Source organism: Melospiza melodia, chromosome 27 (assembly GCF_035770615.1).
Source record: "Melospiza melodia melodia isolate bMelMel2 chromosome 27, bMelMel2.pri, whole genome shotgun sequence".
Lineage (NCBI taxonomy): Eukaryota > Metazoa > Chordata > Aves > Passeriformes > Passerellidae > Melospiza > Melospiza melodia.
Window position 1 is genome coordinate 4,468,672 of NC_086220.1, and position 20,886 is coordinate 4,489,557.

The 20,886-nt window shown below is 50.5% G+C and overlaps 1 protein-coding gene across 8 annotated transcripts in view; it reads right to left on the bottom strand.

The window, feature by feature from the left end:
• Positions 1 to 20,886, bottom strand: part of PUM1 (pumilio RNA binding family member 1) — a 105,424-nt gene that overhangs the window by 18,201 nt on the left and 66,337 nt on the right. For all 8 annotated transcript variants that reach the window (XM_063177614.1, XM_063177620.1, XM_063177615.1 and 5 more), the window contains exons 11-15: positions 18,929 to 19,067; positions 17,427 to 17,570; positions 15,468 to 15,764; positions 8,105 to 8,341; positions 529 to 796 (exon numbers count right to left, since the gene is read on the bottom strand). In XM_063177614.1, the coding sequence (XP_063033684.1) occupies positions 529 to 796; positions 8,105 to 8,341; positions 15,468 to 15,764; positions 17,427 to 17,570; positions 18,929 to 19,067 (1,085 nt within the window). The remainder of the gene's footprint in view (positions 1 to 528; positions 797 to 8,104; positions 8,342 to 15,467; positions 15,765 to 17,426; positions 17,571 to 18,928; positions 19,068 to 20,886) is intronic.

The following is a 20,886-nucleotide window of genomic DNA, read 5'->3' on the forward strand; positions in this document are numbered from 1 at the left end:
AACGGAACCAACAGAACAACAAGCACAAAACACAACTGCGAAATGGAACCAACGAAACACAACCACGAAACACAACCAAAAGAACACAACTGTGAAACATAACTATGAAACACAACCACAAAACACAGCCATGAGACATAACCATGAAACACAACCAACAAAACACAACCATGAGACATAACCATGAAACACAGCCCCAAAACACAACCATGAGACACAACCATGAGACATAACCATGAAACACAGCCACAAAACACAACCATGAGACTTAACCATGAAACACAACCAATAAAACACAACCATGAGACATAACCATGAAACACAGCCACAAAACACAACCACGAGACATAACCACGAAACACAGCCACAAAACACAACCAGCAAAACACAACCATGAGACACAACCAACAAAACACAACCATGAGACATAACCACGAAAAACAACCACGAAACACAATCACGAAACACAGCCACAAAACCCAACGGATACTCCCCGAGGAGCAGCCACGCCCAGGCCGCCCAGCCCACCTGGATCCATGCTGGTCCTGGGAGAACTCCATGATGTGGCCGGCGATCTCGCGCAGCTGCAGGTTGGGGTAGCGGTTGTTGCGGAAGTCCTCGAGCAGGCGGCTGCGGCCCGAGGGCATGACGTCGGACATGCCGTAGCGCAGGCGCGAGGACGGGAACAGCGTGCTGCTGGGGCTGAACAGGCTGGAGGCGCTGCTCGCGCTGCGGTACTTGGCCTCCGCCCCCGGCGCCGCCGAGATGTAACGGCCACTGCCGTTCGTCAGCCCCCCTGCGAGGGACAGGGAGAGCCTGGCATCAGGGAACGGGGCACGGAATGGGGCAGGGACGGGATCAGGGAATGGGGCACGGAATGGGGCAGGGATGGGATCAGGGAACGGGGCACGGAATGGGGCAGGGATGGGATCAGGGAATGGGGTACGGAATGGGGCAGGGATGGGATCAGGGAACAGGGCACGGAATGGGGCAGGGATGGGATCAGGGAACGGGGCACGGATGGGATCAGGGAATGGGGCAGGGGTGGGATCAGGGAATGGGGCAGGGATGGGATCAGGGAATGGGGCAGGGATGGGATCAGGGAACAGGGCAGGGATGGGATCAGGGAACGAGACAGGGATGGGATCAGGATCAGGGAATGGGGCAGGGATGGGATCAGGGAACGGGGCAGGGATGGGATCAGGAAACGGGGCATGGATGGGATCAGGATCAGGGAATGGGGCAGGGATGGGATCAGGAAACGGGGCATGGATGGGATCAGGGAATGGGGCAGGGATGGGATCAGGGAACGGGACATGGATCGGATCAGGGCAGGGATGGGATCAGGGAATGGGGCAGGGGTGGGATCAGGGAACAGGGCAGGGATGGGATAAGGGAACAGGGCATGGATGGGATCAGGGCATGGGATCAGGGAACGGGGCAGGGCATGGATGGGATCAGGGAATGGGGCAGGAGTGGGATCAGAGAACGGGGCAGGGATGGGATCAGGGAACGGGACATGGATGGGATCAGGGCATGGATTGGATCAGGGAATGGGGCAGGGGTGGGATCAGGGAACAGGGCAGGGATGGGATGGGATAAGGGAACAGGGCATGGATGGGATCAGGGAATGGGGCAGGGATAGGATAAGGGAATGCGGCAGGGATGGGATCAGGGCAGGGATGGGATAAGGAACAGGGCACAGATGGGATCAGGGAATGGACTGAATAAGGGAACAGGGCATGGATGGGATCAGGGAACAGGGCAGGAATGGGATCAGGGAATGGGGCAGGGGTGGGATCAGGGAACAGGAAACAGGGCAGGGATGGGATAAAGGAATGGGGCAGGGATAGGATAAGGGAATGGGGCAGGGATGGGATCAGGGAACAGATGGGATAAGGAACACGGCACAGATGGGATCAGGGAATGGACTGAATAAGGGAACAGGGCATGGATGGGATCAGGGAACAGGGCAGGAATGGGATCAGGGAATGGGGCAGGGATGCGATAAGGGAACAGGGCACAGATGGGATAAGGGCAGGGATGGGATGAGGAAACGGGGCATGGATGGGATAAGGGAATGGATGGGATAAGGGAACAGGGCACAGATGGGATAAGGGAGAAGGGCAGGGGTGGGATAAGGGAATGGGGCAGGGATGGGATAAGGGAATGGATGGGATAAGGGAACAGGGCAGGGATGGGCATGGGCCTCGTGGCACAAGGGAACAAGGCATGGATGGGGATAAGAGAACAGGGCATGGATGGGGATAAGGGAACAAGGCAAGCACGGGCCTTATGGGGACAAAGGAACAAGGCACAGATGGGCCTGATAGGGACACAGATGTGACACTGGATCCCCGAGTTCTGGTCCAATATGAGGGCAGGTCTGACATTCAGCTAAGCAGGATTTTGAGGTGAGATTTCTAAGAAGAATTTCTAGGCAGGATTTCCTCACTGGAAGGGTGTTCAGGCACTGGAACCACCCAGGGAGGTTTGGAATCCCCACCCCTGGAGATGCCAAAGGAATGAACATGTGGCACTCAGTGCCCCAGTGGAGACTGGTCACAGGTTGGACCTGAACACCTTGGAGGGCTTCTCCAACCTTGAGGATCCTGTTTTATGATGGTCAGGCCTTGGAACTGCCCAAGGAGGTTTGGATTCCCCATCCCTGGAGGTGTCCAAGGAATTCCTGGGCATGGCACTCAGCTGGGCTGGTTGATCAGCCACAGGTGGGACCCAATGACCCCAGAGGGCTTTTCCAACCTCCATGATCCCATTTTGTGATTCCTGACTGAGCTGCCCACCAAGGAATTGAGATGGGGATGTGTCCAAGCATCTGTGGCACTGCTGGATTAGGCTGGGAACAGCTACAGACTCCAGCAAAGAACTCTGATGATCCCTTCTAAACCAGGATATTCTGTGATTCTGACTCTATCCAATGACATCACATCTCTGACTGTGGCTTTCTGACAGGGTGTAACAACTTCTGTTCCTCCTCATGTGTGAAAAATGTCTGAACCAGAGCAGCGGCAATCCCAACACTCCCAAATTTCAGCTTTTTTGCTGCTTCTACTGCATTTGCATCCATCCTCAGGTTTTTCCCACCTCTCCTGCTGCCCTGGCAAGGACTGAGTTTAAAGAAGTGTGCTGGGGCTGGGGGATAGATATAAAGGTAAAAAAAAATGTGGATATAAAAGCACAAATCTATCACTATTAAACACAAGTAGATACTAATAAATTAATTCCAAGAAAGGTTTTAAACCCCTGTGCTTTCACAAATAGCCAAAAATCTGCAGCCACATTAACAGAGATGCTGTGGGACCCAAAACAGGAATATGGGGACAGGTGATGCTTCATCCCACAAAGAGAAGCTTTGGTAGGAACAAATTTAAACCTCCCAGTGCAGTTTCCCTGCAATTTTCAGGTTGTGGCTCGGCACTGTGGCAGAGGATTTGATTCCTGCCTTTCCTGCAGGGCTTGGGATCCCTCTGCTGGTGCAGGAGGAGCCTGCACGGATTTTCCTGGGTGGAACAAAGTCCAGGGAACACATGCTGATCACACAGGGACCTGCAGGGCCCAGGTGAGGCAGGGGGAATCCCAGGGAAATGAGCTGCAGGAATCTGGGCCATGGAGGGGACAGCTCCAAGTAAACCTTCACAGGGCTGCAGAGGGGCAGCTCCTGGCAGCTGGGCTGGAATTAAAATATTCCATAAAAACAGAGCTGAGGGAGCTGCACTCCTCAGCCATGGACACCTGGAGGAAGCAGCCATGCAGGAAACTGGATGAGAACTCTGTATCTGATAACAGCCTAATTAATTATTAATTATGACCTCTGTGGCTCACTTCCAGCTCAGGATATTTTGTGATTCTACATCTCTGAGTTGGGCAAATTTCTCTGGAGCTGGTGTCAGAACTCTCCTTGCCCAAGGAAGGGGAAGACCCTTTTTCCTCCATGTTTTTCCCAAGGAAAAGGAGAGCTGAGAGCTCCTTGTGCTGCCTTGCAATGTAGTGCCCAGCACCTCCTGCACCCCAACTCCCACACTGAGCAACAACTCCCAAAAGGCAGCAGGTGATATTCCTGACATTCCTGATATTCCAGTCTCCTGGAAGGAGCAGGATTGCCACAGGATGAGTAAAGCACTTCCCAGGTGAGGAAACCCAGGAGGGACAAGCTGAGCAATGGGGCACCGATGCTTCCCACACAGCTGGAATTCTCAAAATTCCCACTTGTTGTTTCAAAACCTGGAGCAAAGTTCAGAGTTGGGACTGAAGTGGAAAATGGTTCCTGATGGGAAAGGGGAGGTTTGGCACTCAGGCTGATATGATATCTCTTGGTTAGGAGCACAATCAGCACAGAAAATCTGCCAGAGGTTTTCTGAGAGAGCCCCAAACACTTGGGGATTCAGAGTGACTCCACTTTCCCCCCTGCATGTCTCTCCTGATGGGAATGCTGAGTGCAGGTTTCCCCAGGATGCCCAACATCATCCTGGGAACACAGAGATCCTGTGGGGAACAAGCTCCCTAAATCAAAATTCTGAACCCCACCAAAGGCCTGAAACCTCAGGGTGCCTCCAGCTCCTCTGTGCCAGGATTGGGTCAGATCCCAGACTTCAGTGACAAAACAGCTCCTTCTTCCTCTGGAGCCAGGCTGGGAGAGCTGGGGGTGCTCCCCTGGAGAGGAGAAGGCTCCAGGCAGAGCTCAGAGCCCTTGCAGGGCCTGAAGGGGCTCCAGGAGAGCTGCAGAGGGACTGGGGACAAGGATGGAGGGACAGGAGGCAGGGAATGGCTGCCAGTGCCAGAGGAATGGCAGGGCTGGATGGGATCTTGGCAATTGGGAATTGTTCCCTGGCAGGGTGGGCAGGGGCTGGGCTGGAATTGCCAGAGCAGCTGTGGCTGCCCCTGGAGCCCTGGCAGTGCCCAAGGCCAGGCTGGGCATTGGGGCTGGCAGCACCTGGCACAGTGGCAGGTGTCCCTGGGCTGCAATCAGCTGCCATTGAAGATCCCTTCCCACCCAAACCACTCTGGCATTCACATTCCTGAACCAAGGATGGAAACCAGCACCAAAACCCATTGCAGCAAATGGAGAAAGGAAAGGAAAGAATGATTTCCTGGCTGGTTCCAGGTGCCCCCAGTGCCATTTGCCACAGGGGGTTTGTAGCCTGGCAAGGCCTGGTTAGAGAGGTTTGGGCTGTGCCAGGGTGCCCAGAGCAGCTGTGGCTGCCCCTGGAGCCCTGGCAGTGCCCAAGGCCAGGCTGGAGCACCTGGCACAGTGGGAGGTGTCCCTGCCATGGCAGGGGTGACACTGGGTGGGATTTAAGGTCTCTCCCAGCCCAAACCATTCCCTGATTTCTCTGTAGTCCCACAAGCAGGGATTCAGGATTTCAGGGCTCCAGGGGCAGCCACAGCTGCTCTGGCAATTCCAGCCCAGCCCCTGCCCACCCTGCCAGGGAACAATTCCCAATTGCCAAGATCCCATCCAGCCCTGCCCTCTGGCACTGGCAGCCATTCCCTGCCTCCTGTCCCTCCATCCTTGTCCCCAGTCCCTCTGCAGCTCTCCTGGAGCCCCTTCAGGCCCTGCAAGGGCTCTGAGCTCTCCCTGGAGCTTCTCCTCCCCATGTGAACTGATTTTATAACGAAAGAAATCAGACCTCCCCTTCCCACTGCCCTCCACTACCAATGAAAGAGAAACCTGAAAAAAATAAAATGACTTTTCATGGATTTCAAGGTCAAATCCCCCAAAATCTGAGCTATCCCAGGTGACATCTGACCTACAGCATCACCCAGCATGGAACCAGCCATGGAGGGGACAAAGCCACAATGACAGGAATATTTTGGGAAGATGGGAAGCCTCACACTGATCCTCTGCAGCACAACCCATTTCCGGGGGTGCTAATTCCAATTTCTTTCCAGAGTTTGTTCCCAGACAGATCTACCCTCTTCTGATCCAGAGGAATTCTCAAGATTCTTTGATTCCAAAGAATTTTTAGGATTCTTTTTTTCTGCAAGGGCAACCAGCTTTTTCCCAGGTTTGGAATCTGCTTCCTCCTCAGCACTAATTTATTGTGGCCATTTAACTGTCAGCCAAGGCCTCCACAGCTGCATAAATAAAGTCAAAACCCTCCCAGTTCTATTAAAGCTCTCAACAAGGCACGATGGTAAATCTAAACTTGATCTCCAAGAATCATATTTATGGCTATTCCAGCTAAGTTAGAGCCAGCACTGGATTTATCACACATGCATGGAACACACATAATAAATACACAGTCTGCTGAGGGGGGAGAACTGCTCTGAGAAGCAGAAGTTTCCTTAAACCCAGCAGATTCATGACACAACCAAAACCAAGTGAATTTTTGGAGGAAATATTAAATTACCTGCTGCAGGTGCAACAAATAATCTCTTTGGTTTGTTTATGAGGGAATGAACACTGCAGGAGGTTCAGATGGGCACTACTTTATTATTTAATATTTGCTTTCTTTATTTTTAAGATTTATTTTATTGTGGGCCAGGCAGAAGCTCTTTGAGAAGCTTCAGCTGCACAAAGTCATGGATCTTCCCAAAATGATTTCTCCTGTGCTTTTGATAAGGCCACACCGATGGGAAATTTTCCAAGGTAAACTCACCAAATCCTCAAAGCTGAGCACTGCTCCAGGGAACATTGGTTAAAAGGAGGAATTGTACTCCAAGCTCATTATTCCCAATTTAATGGGTATTTTAAAACATCCCCTTTAAAACCATTTAAATTGAAGATGAACTCTCCTTATCTATTTTACTCCACAAACCATTGCTGCTTTTACCAAGACCAGTGCAAGAAAATCCTGGTTTATGAACACTTGGGAACATTATCCCTAATTTTGAGCTGAGGAAATGTCTCAGTCTGGAAATGGGGGTTTGTGTCCTATCCCTATCTGATGGGGCAGTTCTCTGCTGTTCTCGGGGCAGTTTTCTTCATCTCTCCCACAGCCAATCCTCCCTGCAGGAGATCTCTGCTGTCCATGGCCACTGAGTGTCCCTGCAGGGCTGATCCAATTCCAGCATCCCATGGGCAGATGCTGCGCCCAGGGCAGGAGCCAAGCATTCCTGCCTGGATGCAATCTGAGCCTGGCACAGCACAGCAGCCTTTGCCCCCTGCACTGCCAGAGGAGCAGCTTTCTGCTGCCCTGCATGGCCAGAGGGAGCCCAGGCCCATCTGCAGCAGCCCTGGAGCTGCAGAGGAAAACTCCCCCCTTGTGCAGGATCCCTGCTGCAGCAGAGCCACAGCTGGCACTGCAGGAGGGCTGAGCCCCCATGGCATGGGGCTGTGCCACCAGCCTGAGCCACAGCGTGCCAGGGCCTGCTCTCACTCTGGCAGGGTTTGTTTGTACCATTGCATTTGTATTTTTAATTTCCTAGTGCAAAACTTCTACTCCTATTCCCGTATCTTTTCCTGAGAGCTTTTTCATTCCCAAATCACAATAATTCAGAAGGAGGGGGTTTGCATTTTCCATTTCAGGGGAGGCTCCTGCCCTCCTCAGCAGACACCTCTTTTCAAACCAAGACAGGAACTCATTCCATGTCCCACAGCTCTTCCAGGAACCCAAAAGGATGAAAAATCAGCACGGCTGGGCCAGAGCTCAGCAGAGCCAAAGCCTAGAGGGCTCCTGGGCAAAAATCAGCTTTTATTTTATTTTTATTTTTTCCCTAATAAACAACTACTATTCCTATTCCTATTCCCATATCTTTGCCTGAGAGCCTGTTAATTTCAAAATTATAATCATTCAGAGGGAGGGGGTTTGCATTTTCCGAGAACTACTATTCCTATTCCCATATCTTTTCCTGAGAGCCCCTTGATTTCAAAATGATAATAACTCAGAGGGAGGGGGTTTGCATTTTCCATTTCAGGGGAGGCTCTTGCTTTCCTCAGCAGACACCTGGCTGTTCAAACCAAGTCAGCAAAGAGGAGGGAAGATGGAAACCTGTTCCCAGCTGAACCCTGCAGGACACACACACACTCCAGGAGGGCTGAACCTGAATTAAAGATTGTTCTCCACCTAAATCATCGTGTGACCCTCAGAACTCCTGCCTGGGGGACCAGGGGTGCTGCAGGAGAGCAGAGCAGGGCTCTTACCCAGGTTGAGGCTGGAGGAGGATCCGTGTGAGGACAGGGAGGGAGGAGGAGTCTGCGAGTGCCCGGGGCCCTGGCTGGGCAGGGGCATGCCCACGGGCCCAGGGGACGAGGAGAAGCCCAGGCCGTTGTAGAAGCTGTGCCCGATGGGGGTCAGGCTGCTCGAGGTCCTCTTGTAGAGCTCGCTGCTGCCCGTCAGCGAGTCACGGCGGGAACCGCTGCCCGTGGTGGAGTTCGCCACTGCGGAAACGGGAAACGGGATAAATGGTAAAACGGGAATATGGGGAAATGGGGAAATGGGAAAATGGGAATACTGGGAAATGGGGGAAATGGGGAAAATGGGGGATTTGGGAATATTGGGAAATGGGGAAATGGGAATATTGGGGAAATGGGGAAATGGGAATACTGGGGAAATGGGGAAAATGGGGAAATGGGAATATTGGGAAATGGGGAAATGGGATAAATGGGAATATTGGGAAATGGGGAAATGGGAATATTGGGGAAATGGGGGAAAAGGGAATATTGGGGAAATGGGGAAATGGTAAAATGGGAATACTGGGAAATGGGATAAATGGGTAAAATGGGAATATTGGGAAATGGGGAAATGGGAAAATGGGAATATTGGGAAATGGGGAAATGGGAATATTGGGGAAATGGGGAAAATGGGGGAAATGGAAAAATGGGGTAAAAGGGAATATTGGGGAAATGGGGAAATGGTAAAATGGGAATACTGGGAAATGGGATAAATGGGTAAAATGGGAATATTGGGAAATGGGGAAATGGGAATATTGGGGAAATGGGGAAAATGGGGGAAATGGGAAAATGGGGTAAAAGGGAATATTGGGGAAATGGGGAAATGGGAAAATGGGAATACTGGGAAATGGGATAAATGGGTAAAATGGGAATATTGGGAAATGGGGAAATGGGAAAATGGGAATACTGGGAAATGGGATAAATGGGTAAAATGGGAGTATTGGGAAATGGGGAAATGGGAAAATGGGAATATTGGGAAATGGGATAAATGGGTAAAATGGGAATATTGGGAAATGGGGAAATGGGTAAATGGGAATACTGGGAAATGGGATAAATGGGAATACTGGGAATACTGGGAAATGGGTAAAATGGGAATACTGGGAAATGGGATAAATGGGTAAAATGGGAATATTGAGAAATGGGGAAATGGGAAAATGGGAATACTGGGAAATGGGATAAATGGGTAAAATGGGAATATTGGGAAATGGGGAAATGGGAATATTGGGAAAATGGGGGAAATGGCGGATTTGGGGAAATGGGAATATTGGGGAAACAGTAAAATGGGGGAAATGGGGAAATGGGAATATTGGGAAATGGGAAAATGGGAATATTGGGGAAATGGGGAAAATGGGGAAATGGGGGAAATGGGAATATTGGGAAATGGGGAAATGGGAATATTGGGGAAATGGGGAAAATGGGGGATTTGGGGAAATGGGAATATTGGGGAAATGGGAAAATGGGAATATTGGGGAAATGGGGAAAATGGGGAAATGGGGGAAATGGGAATATTGGGAAATGGGGAAATGGGAAAATGGGAATACTGGGGAAATGGGGAAATGGGGGAAATGGGAATATTGGGAAATGGGGAAAATGGGGGATTTGGGGAAATGGGAATATTGGGGAAACGGTAAAATGGGGGAAATGGGAGAAAAGGGGAAATTGGGGGCATGGGAAATGGGGGAATGGGGAAAATGGGAAAAATGGGGAAAACAGGGGAAATGGGGAAAATGGAGGAAAACAGAAAAAACAGGAAAATAAGAAAAAGGAAAAAATTGGGGAATGGGAAAAATTGGGGAAATGGGAAAAATAGGAAAAGGGGGAAAATGGGGAAAACAGGGAACACAGGGGAAATGGGAAAATAGGGGAAATGGGGGAAATGGGGAAATGGGTAAAATGGGAGAATGGGGAAAACAGGGGAAATGGGGAAATTGGGGGAAAACAGGGAAAACAGAGAAAGTTGGGAAAAAAGGGGAAATGGGGATATTAGGATAAATGGGGAAAATGGGAAATATGGGGGAAATGGGGGAAAATGGGAAAACAGGAATAATGGGAAAATAGGGGAAATGGGGAAACAGGGATAATTGGAAAATGGGGAAATTGGAAAACTGGGGAAAATGGGAAAATGGGGGAATGAGGGGGAAATGGGGGAATGGGAGAAACAGGAAAAATGGGAAAATGGGAGAAATGAGTGGAAATAGGAAAATAGGGAAAATGGGGGAAATGCGGAAAATGGGAAATGGGGGAAAGGGGAAATGGGGAAAATGGGAATATTGGGGAAAATGGGGCAAACAGGGAAAATGGGAATATTGGGGAAAATGGGACAATTGGAAAAAATGGTAAAATGGGGAAAACAGGAAAACGGGGAAAATGGGAAAAATGAGAAAATGGGGGAAATGGGAGATGCCACCAGCCCCAACACTGGAGAGCCACAGCTCCACTGCCCAGGGCTGGTGCTTGGGGAAGTGATCAGATACAGTCATTAAAACCAGTCAGAGTCATTAAAACCAGTTAAAATCATTAAAACCACGCTGTTAACAACAAAATGGCCAAACAAATTATCTGGGATCTTGTCTTTGCCTTCAGTGCCTTGGAGGATTTCTGTGACACAGCACATGGAGAAACAGCTCCAAAAACCCCTGAGCAGAAAGGTCAAAGGATAAAAATCTCCCTAAAGGAAGGGACCATGCTTTGGGGACACACTGAGCACCCAGGGACACTTTGAGACCTTTGGGGACATGCTGAGATCTCTGGGGACATGCTGAGCACTTGGGAACACACTGACACCTTTGGGGACAGGCTGAGACCTTTGAGGACAAACTGAGCACTTGGGGACAGGCTGAGCACTTGGAGACACACTGGGACCTTTGGGGACACGCTGAACACTTTGGGGACACACTGAGACATTTGGGGACACACTGAGCACTCACAGACACACTGATATCTTTGGAGACAGACTGAGCACTTGGGGACACACTGAGACATTTTGGGACACACTGAGCACTTTGGGGACACACTGAGCACTCTGGGGACATGCTGAATACTTGGGGACATGCTCAGTCCTTTGGGGACACACTGAACACTTGGGGACACACTCCGAGCACTTTGGGTACACACTGAGACCTCTGGGGACACACTGAAACCTTTGGGGACACACTGAGCATTTGAGGACACCCCAAGCACTTGGGGACACCCCGAGCACTTTGGGGACACACTGAGACCTTTGGGGACACCCTGACACCTTTGGGAACACATTGAGCACTTGGGGACATGCTGAGCACTTGGGGACACACTGAGACCTTTGGGGACAGGCTGAGACCTTTGGGGACACACTGAGCACTTGGGGACATGCTGAGCACTCTCAGGACGTGCTGAGCACTTGGGGACACACTGAGACCTTTGGGGACATGCTGAGCACTTGGGGACATGCTGAGCCCTTGGGGACACACTGAGCACTTTGGGGACACACTGAGCACTTGGGAACAGGCTGAGACCTTTGGGGACACACTGAGACCTTTGGGGACATGCTGAGCACTTGGGGACACATTGAGCACTCTGGGGACACGCTGAGCACTTGGGGACACACCGAGCACTTTGGGGATACACTCAGAGCTTAGGGACACCCCAAGCACTTTGGGGACATACTGAGACCTTTGGGGACACGCTGAGACCTTGGGGACACGCTGAGCCCTTGCTCTGGCCCTTCAGGAGAAGGTCTGAGCTGCCCAGGGCTCCCTGTCTCCCATTCCCAGGATGGGGCAGATCTGAACTCCCCTCCTGTTTGTTCAGAGCTGAGCCCCAGCCCCAGCAGGTTTCCCTGTGCTGGCTCAGGAGCGAGCCCAGCCTGGTGCACAGCTCCCTGCAATCCCTGTGCACAGCTCCCTGCAATCCCTGTGCACAGCTCCCTGCAATCCCTGCAAATCCCTGTGCACAGCTCCCTGCAATCCCTGTGCTCAGCTCTCTGCAATCCCTGCAATCCCTGTGCTCACCCTGCAATCCCTGTGCACAGCTCCCTGCAATCCCTGAAATCCCTGTGCACAGCCCCCTGCCATCCCTGTGCTCACCCTGCAGCAGGTGAGCAATCAGCTCCTGTTTGCCCCCAGCTCCATGGAGCTGGAAATCAAAATTCAATTGCACTCCTAACCCCCATAGTTTTTAAGAGCTGTCTCAATAGGCAAATACAAACTCTTTAAATGCACTGTCAACTTGCAGGGGGAAAAATCAATTTTGCATTAAAATCTTGTTTAATAAACAGTGAAATTGTTAACTGCAATGAACTGATCATTTTTGGTGAGTGCACACGGGCTCCAGAAGCAGCAGGATCAGAGTTTTATTCATTGATTGAGGGAAAACAACTTTGTGAATCTTGGCACTGAGCAAACCACTCATGGAATTCAATTAGTTAAATAAACTGAGGTGAGAGAAGCAAATGCTTTGTTCACCTGGAACCAAGATGGTTCCAATCTCAAGGCTGGGTTAAAGAGAAATATTTACAATAACTTTTTATTGCAAACTGTTCTTTTGTGCGGTAACAACCCCTCCCTGAGCCTGTTCTGATGGAGCCAGGTTGGAACCTGCCCCTCACTCTGATGAGAGCAGCAAAGCTCAGGACATAATTACTGCCCTGAGACTGAGCAGTAATTAAAACAATTGTTCCACTTCAAAAAAACCCCAAACCTAAGGGAAAAAAAAAAACCTAAAAAACCAAAGACATCTCTGGATGGGTTTGACTCTGAAAGGAACCTTGGTCTCCAGCTGCCCAACACCATCAAAGCATGGATGGGAGGTGTCTACAACCACAGAGTGATTCTTTTGGTGTGTGATGGGAACAATTCCCAGAATAAAGCACAGAAACCACCTCAGATCAGCTTTTTTAAAGGCATGAGGAGTTCCTCAGCCTTTACTCTGAGGTGAGAGGGGTTGAAACACTCTGGTACCAATTCCTGTCAGCCAGTACTCCACATGCAGGGAAAATCACTTCCAAGTTAATTACTCTGCTACTGCTAATTATCACCTACTAAAAGCATTTTTGCCAAGAACTGCTGCAGATTTTAAAGCCTGAAGTGGTCCCTAAAGGAAAATTCCAGTTAGGCTGGGATGGATGAGGAGGGCTCAGCTCAGAGCACAAAGTACTGGAATCTGGGGTTCTCCTTGTGCTCTGCTCCCCAGGTGTGGGAAACCTTAAAATCAGAGGTTTTGGGAAAGCTGCAAAAGGCAGGGCTCAGAGACAGCAGAAATCCAATGAGACCTAAGCATCAGCCTTAAGATTTGTCAGCAGAAATGTTATGTAAGATGTAGAAAGTAAGGGCACATAGAACAATGGTCTGTGTATTAACACTTGTCTAGAATAACTCCCTAAGCTACAGAAAAGTTTATCCAGTGAGATATTAGGAAGGTTGAAGCTTAACAATGAAGCTCTGTGCCTTGTGTTTTAAAGCTTACAAGCAGGTATTGTATTTGAAATAAGCAAGCATTGTTTTAACCACAGGTACCTGTGCTTATAGTGGTTGGATGGCACTACTGTCAATGTGCTTCTGCTTTGTGTGATTGGTCAAAATTTATCTTTAGTAAGATCTGTCCAGCCACCATGTCAGGATCAACCCCTGAATATTGCCTCAAATTTTCCCCCAACCTTTCCAACCACTCTTTTGGGGTTTCTTCCCTCTTTTGCTGCTCATTCAAAGTCTTAAAGACATTTTGATTATGTGGAGCTGCCTCTTTGACATCTCCTATAATCAATGTTCTGTACTGTGAATCAATGTTCCCCCCAGTGCTGTTGTGGTCCCAGGTGGGGGCACACTGTGGGCACTTTCAGATCCCCAAGGGGCCCTTGCACATGGCTCCCTCTCCCACATCCATATCCCAACTTTAAAGTGAGCTGTAACATTGAGTTCTGTGGGATGTGAGCTGTTGGAGATGTGAGCTGCTGGAATCTTCCCACTGCCATAACCATGTCATGGGGCTGATGCTGGAAAACCAACAGCTCCAGAGGTGTTCCCCAGCAGTCCTGTCCTGTTGGTGATTCCCACAATTCCCCCTCGGTTCAACTAAAAAGAAACCTTTGTAACTGTGTCCTTCATTAACTACCTTGTGTTCCATAGCTTTACTAGAATATATCTGCTTATTACTTGCTTAAAGCAACTTTTTTTGCTTGCATTAAGCATTGCTGTATTACAACAGAGCAGTTTTAATGCTGTGAAAGTCCAGTCAGTTCAAAGGGAGTAAGTCATGTCTGACATCAATTACAAGTCATTGCTCAAAAAAGTCTCACCGGTTCCAAGGTTTTAATTCAAAACCTTCCTCAGTGTCTATACCTTCATCCACCATCTCTGTAAGATTTCAAGAACTCTCTGTGAATCCATTTCCTATCTCTCTCTCTTGCATGATAAAAACTTCTTTGATAGTTTTGTTCATCATTTGTCACACACTGAAGCATGCAAGGTAACACTACCAGTACCACCACTAAAACACCCAACACACATAAACCTATTTATGAAGTTCCCTTAGCTACAGTGCCAAGCTCCATTCTTGGAACAAATCATCTAACCTGCAGCCTCTGAGGAACCAGGGGTGTTCCAGTGTGATTTCAGGGTTTACCTCAGAACCCCGGGTTCTTCCCCTGAAGATTCCCTCCCAGGTGTGTCAGTCACCTCTCCTTTCCCCTCCAGCACTGTCTGTCACTCCTGGCATTCCAGAAGGGCATCAGTGATTGGCAGATCCAAAGGATGCCCTCTAACACTGGGGGACATTGGGCCATCCAGGTGTCCTTTGTCCCTTTGTCCCTCCCCTCCTGTCCCTGCTTGGTGGCTCCCTGCCCCTTCCCTGCCCCTCTCCCCGGGTTCAAAGGAGCAGCAACCACGGGCTCAGGGAGTTCTGCTGGAGCTGGTGCTGCATTCAGAGGCCTGTGGGCCAGAATAAAGCTCTGCATCCAAACCCTCCATCAGAACTGACTCCTTTCCTTCACCATCGCCTTAAAGCTTCTCTGCCAGAGGGAAACCTGAGGAGCAGCCCCTGTTATGGGGGGAAGCTCCATCCCAGCACCACCAGAGCTCCTGCAGGCCTGCACTTGTCCCCACGGGCCCAGCTGCAGCACCAGGGCAGCCCAAAGTGTCTGTGGGGTGAAACACCACACACCCAGCCAGCCAAAAGTGTCTGTGGGGTGAAACACCACAGTGCTGCTGTTTGGTTCAGCAGCAGGGCCAGACAAGCCAAAGCACATCGCGTCCCCAGCATTGGTGATATCATGCTGTGCCACAGCTGCCCCGTGCCATTACTGATGTGTCCTGATGTGTCCCCACCCTGGCTGGCAGTGCTGGCACAGCCCCACTCCTCTCACCTGCGGTGCCGAAGCCGCCCAGGGCCGAGCCCAGCGTGGCCCCCAGGGAGCTGCTGCTGCCGAAGCCCAGCGAGGTGTTGGCGGGCTGGGCCGACCCCTGTGAGAACAGCGAGCTGCTCTGCGAGTTGCTGCTCAGGGAGTTGTTGCCGTAGAAGGAGCTGGAGGCCAGGTTGTTGGTGGGCTGCTGCTGGGGCTGGGGCTGTGGCTGCTGCGTGCCCAGGGGCCGGAAGGGGCCGTTGGTGGTCCCTGCCAGCCCCCCGGCTGCTCCGTTGGCCGACGCCGCGGCCGCCGCCACGGCTGTGGGACACAGAAACGGGAGAAAAATGGAAAAGCCACTGAGAAAATCTATTTACTTCACAGTTCTGTGTCACAGGTATCTTTTATGGAAAATCCTTTCCTTAGGATTTTTCCTCCTCAGAAGCTGGGAGGCCTCAGGAACAAAATGTAAACATTGATTATCTGCTGCTGTGGAATGCAACAGGTGCATCTGGGATTGGCCCTTGTTGTTTGTTCCTAATTAATGGCCAATCACAGCCCAGCTGGCTCGGACAGAGAGTCCGAGCCACAAACGTTTGTTATCATTCTTTCTTATTCTATTCTTAGCCAGCCTTCTGATGAAATCCCTTCTTCTGTTCTTTTAGGATAGTTTTAATGTAATATATATCATAAAATAATAAATCAGCCTTCTGAAACATGGAGTCAGATCCTCGTCTCTTCCCTGCAAACACCGTCACAGCTCTGGAAGTTAAAACTTAGCAGGTCACTATGAATTGCTACAGTTTTTTTCTTTCAGGACCAAACTCTGCATAAATCTCTGTTTATTGTATCTGAGCTGCCCACAGCCCCCAGACTCCAGCCATGCCCAGCTGTTCTTGCTGCTCTTGTGCTGTTGGAGCTGCACAGATCAAAACCAGGAATGGCTCTTTCTCCAAAGACCCAAGAGTCCAATGAGTGCAGCCTCACACTCACAAGGGCCAGTTAAGAAACCAGAGTTTTGAAATAATTGAAATGATCCTTCAGCACATGAAACATGAACCTCGGTGCCAAGAACGTTGAACCCGAGGACTGTTGGTTTTCAGCCAGTTCCAAAGTTAAAGAAAAAGCAAAATAAACAAGAGCTATGAGAAAACAATTAAAACGCCCATTTCATAATCTGAGCCCAGTGCTGGTAGGGGCTGCTCACACCAACAGATTGAAAAATCCTCTTAATAGCCTTGAACTCCCAAGGAACCCAAATAAATGACAAAGCAACTCATGGCAAAGGCCATTTAAGGTACAGTGGTGTCATAAAGCACAAATCCTGGGATGGCTTGGGATGGAAAGGACCTTAAACTCATCCTGTTCCACCCCAGGGACACCTCCCACTGTACCAGGGTGCCCCAAACCCCATCCAGCCTGGCCTTGGGCACTGCCAGGGCTCCAGGGGCAGCCACAGCTGCTCTGGCAATTCCAGCCCAGCCCCTGCCCACCCTGCCAGGGAACAATTCCCAATTGCCAAGATCCCATCCAGCCCTGCCCTCTGGCACTGGCAGCCATTCCCTGCCTCCTGTCCCTCCATCCTTGTCCCCAGTCCCTCTCCAGTTCTCCTGGAGAGAACTGAACTCTGAGCTCTCCCTGGAGCCAGTGGGAATTCTGAAGGCTCCAGCAGGTTGGAAAGCTGGTACCAGGGGACAAATTTAAATATCTGCCATGAAACTCTAGAAAATCATTCAGGTTCCTGCTGCTGCCCCTCTCCGTGGCTCTCCGGAGGCTCAGCCCAAGTTGAGCACAGAGGATGTTTCTCAACAACAATCCCTGATGGATCTCAGTGAGGGCAAGTTTGTCATCACTGCCAGCGGAGCACGGAGGGGTGGGGACACTGGGGACACAGCAGGCACTTGGAGGGACCTGGAGTCACCTGCCTGAACCACTGGTGAGGCAGAACTCACCTGCCTGAGCCGGAGGGGATACAGGACTCACCTGCCTGGGCTGCAGAGGAGCTGATGATGACAGGGGCAGGGGCCACCAGGCGCACGGGAGCCCCCAGGCCGTTCCTGGCCCCGGCATTGACCACGAGGGCTCCTGTTTGGTCATAATAAGCAGCAGGAGCCAGCACTGGGTAACCTGCAGAGACAAGCACAGGTGACAGGGCAGGTGACAAACACATCAGCCATGTCCAGGGGAGTGCAGTGCAAGAGGGCTTTTAAAGGAAAAGATGAATGGAAAAAAAAAAAGAAGCAAGAACAGCCCTGCTTTCCCCAAAATGTACACAATGTTACATTAACAATTTCACATAGAAAAGACTTTTTGCACCCTGAATCTTTTCTATTACACTGTCCCCAGTGCAAATTCAGCAAAAAAAGGGTTTAATACACAAAAGCACCATTTCTGCTCCACGGTATGTACAAATATGCTGGGATTGCTCAGAGCTGGGGCTGCCAGGGTGCACCCACAGGGAACTTCCACTTCTGTATTTTGGATGGTTGGTACCATAAAATATTCTTTAATGCATGTAAATAAACTCTCATAAATGCTGGTGATACACACAGCAGCAGACTGACAGAATACAGTGATTTAGGCACCTCATTAGGGAATTTACATTAAATGAAAACAATAAAATGAAATGGAGTGACTGTCTAAGGTGGAAGGTCACTAAGAGAATGTTCCCTGGAAATATTTGCTTTGCAAATGCAGGAACAAACATATATCTATAATTGTATATATGTGTGTATTTGCTTTGCAAATACAGCCCAAATAACAGAGATTAAAGGAAATCTGCACAATTCACTTTGTAACTTAATACTGCAACATTCTTCTGAAGAATAAAATTTAAAAAAACAAATTAACAATGACGTAACAGTGTCAGCAAGGAGACCTGAAACCCAAATAATCCTTTTTTCCTTACATTTGACCAGCAGGACATATCTGCACATTGTTCTAATGAGCTCAGGATTGTCCTTTGCCATCACAATAATATCCTGATAACTGAATTTCAGCAGCACTTTACCCCAAAACCTCAGAGTCAGAATTCCTACAGCAGCTCCTCCAGTGAAGAGCTAGAAATGAGAACTAAACTCTGCTCCCTTTTATCCCTTTTCTTTCCCTGATTTTAAGCCTCTTGGAAGAGCAATCACGGAAGGAAGCCCCTGTTAAGTCAAGCACCTGGCAGGGATGTAGAACTGAGATGAATGAATGGGACTAAGAAACCTCTGAGGTTTAAAATACAGATCCCATAAGCTTGAAAGATCCACAGAAAAATCTGGAGGTGATTTTCCACAGGAGCCATCAATTCTTGGAGTCCAATGCAGGCACAGGGAGATAACACTGCTGTCACCTGTGAGCCTTCAGTGCTGCCAGCTGGGGACACACCCAACCCCAGAATGAACCCCCAAACCAAGACAAGCAGGCAGTGCCGGTGCCAGGCACGGGCAGCCCTGGCAGATGGCATTTCCCAGGCTCCCCTGGCCTGGCAGTGCTGGTACCTGGCATTCCTGCTGCCAGCCCCTGGCCGAAGGCGAGCGCCGAGTTGACGGCGGCGGCGGCCACCAGAGGATCCGTCTGCTGGCCCTGCTGGTTCTGGTTGGGAGTCAGGGGACGCTGGCTGGCCCCTCCACGGAGCACCTGCACAGGACACAACAGCCACTGGGTTATTCTGGAGCCAGGAGACAGCCACTGTCACCAGGCAGGGGCAGGAGCAGCACCAGGGGGGAAAACTTCTCTCCTTTGCTCTTAATTCACTTTTCTTCACATTCAAAAAGGACATGGAGGGGCTGGGAATGGAGCTGGGAAGGGCCTGGAGCCCCAGGAGGGGCTGAGGGAGCTGGGCAGGGGCTCAGCCTGGAGCAAAGGAGGCTCAGGGGGCCCTTGTGGCTCTGCACAGCTCCTGCCAGGAGGGCACAGCCGGGGGGGTCGGGCTGTGCCCCAGGGAACAGGGACAGGAGCAGAGGGAACAGCCTCAGGCTGGGCCAGGGCAGCTCAGGGTGGGCACCAGGAGAATTCCTTCACTGAAGGGTGCTCAGGCTTTGGGTGCCCAGGGCAGTGGGGGAGTCCCCATCCCTGAAGTGTGCACAACACACACAGTGGTGCCTGAACAGGGGTCAGTGCTGGGTTAATGCTTGGACTCAGTGATCTTTAGAGAGATTCTCCAACCTTTCAACTCCCTGATCCCACCTCCCACACTCATCCTGTGCCAGAAGTGTGCACCAGCCACCTGCCCATCCCAGCTAACACATGGCCCCTGTCACCACAGCCCCACTAAAATCCCTCTGAGCAGAAACCTTATACAGCCCAGTTCAGGAGGTGGGAGTGGGTGACAGGAGGTGACCTGGGCGTCCCCAAGCCACCAGTCCCTGTGGAGGGCACAGACCTGGTGACACAAGACTTAAACCACAGGAAACCATGACCACAGAGCCCACAGTGGGGTTTGCAGGGACAAGCTGCTGTGGTGGTGTCCCTCAGAAGGGACAATGGCAGAGTGGCCACCCTGCAATGACCTGGGCCAGACCTAGTTTGGCAGAGCCTCACTCAGAGCTGGAGCAGGAACCTGCAAGCTCAGCTTATGAAAGGAGCCAGCCCCGTGTCCCCAGCACATCCTGCTGCAGAGGTGACATCCTGGGTGCCACCTGCTGGATTTACTAACAGGAAACAGCAACTGTGCACAGTGAAGCTGGGGAGGATGCCCAGGCTCACTGACTGGGAGGTGCCCCCCAGCCTGCCAGAGCCTGCACAGGAAACCACTGGAATGTTGGGGAACATGAGAGAAATGATGGACTTTGGACCTGGCCGACAGAAGAGATTTGATAACAGGAAGCCTTGGTGAAAGCAAATGGAACTTTGAGAATTAGACCTGGATTGCAAGAAGATTCAATCAGATGGATTTACCAGAAAAAGAAAATCCTAACAAACTGTGCAAGTAAGAGATGTTATATGTGTAAGTTTGTGTGATTTTAACCTAACCACGGCAGTACACATTACCAGTATCCCTAAAATGGTACCCAAGTGTTTGTATCCCACAATAAAATCAGATTCTCATCACTGAATCAGTCTCCCTGGCTCTCTCCATCACTGACAGGAACCCTCCAGCCCAGGGAATCTCTGGGAGCCAAGAATTCCAGGGGGTGCAGACTGCAGCACTGGAATGCTGCTGGGTTTATTAACACACTATTAAGATGTCACAAGGGTGACAAATCAAGTGTCCACACTCAGTGCTCCAGGTTCCCAAAGCCTCTGCCTCAGCACTTTTAATGCAAACAATCCCTGCTGCATCCCCTCAGAGCAAGGTCTGCATTCCAAACCCCGCTCCTGACCCCACTCACACCTGCTCCACGGCCATAAAAGTAATGAAACATCCCATAAAGGCCACTGGCACTGAGATATTTTATTTTAATAGCCTCTCAGCTCATGCCTGCTGCATCTGTAAAGGCCTTAGAGCACCTCCTGA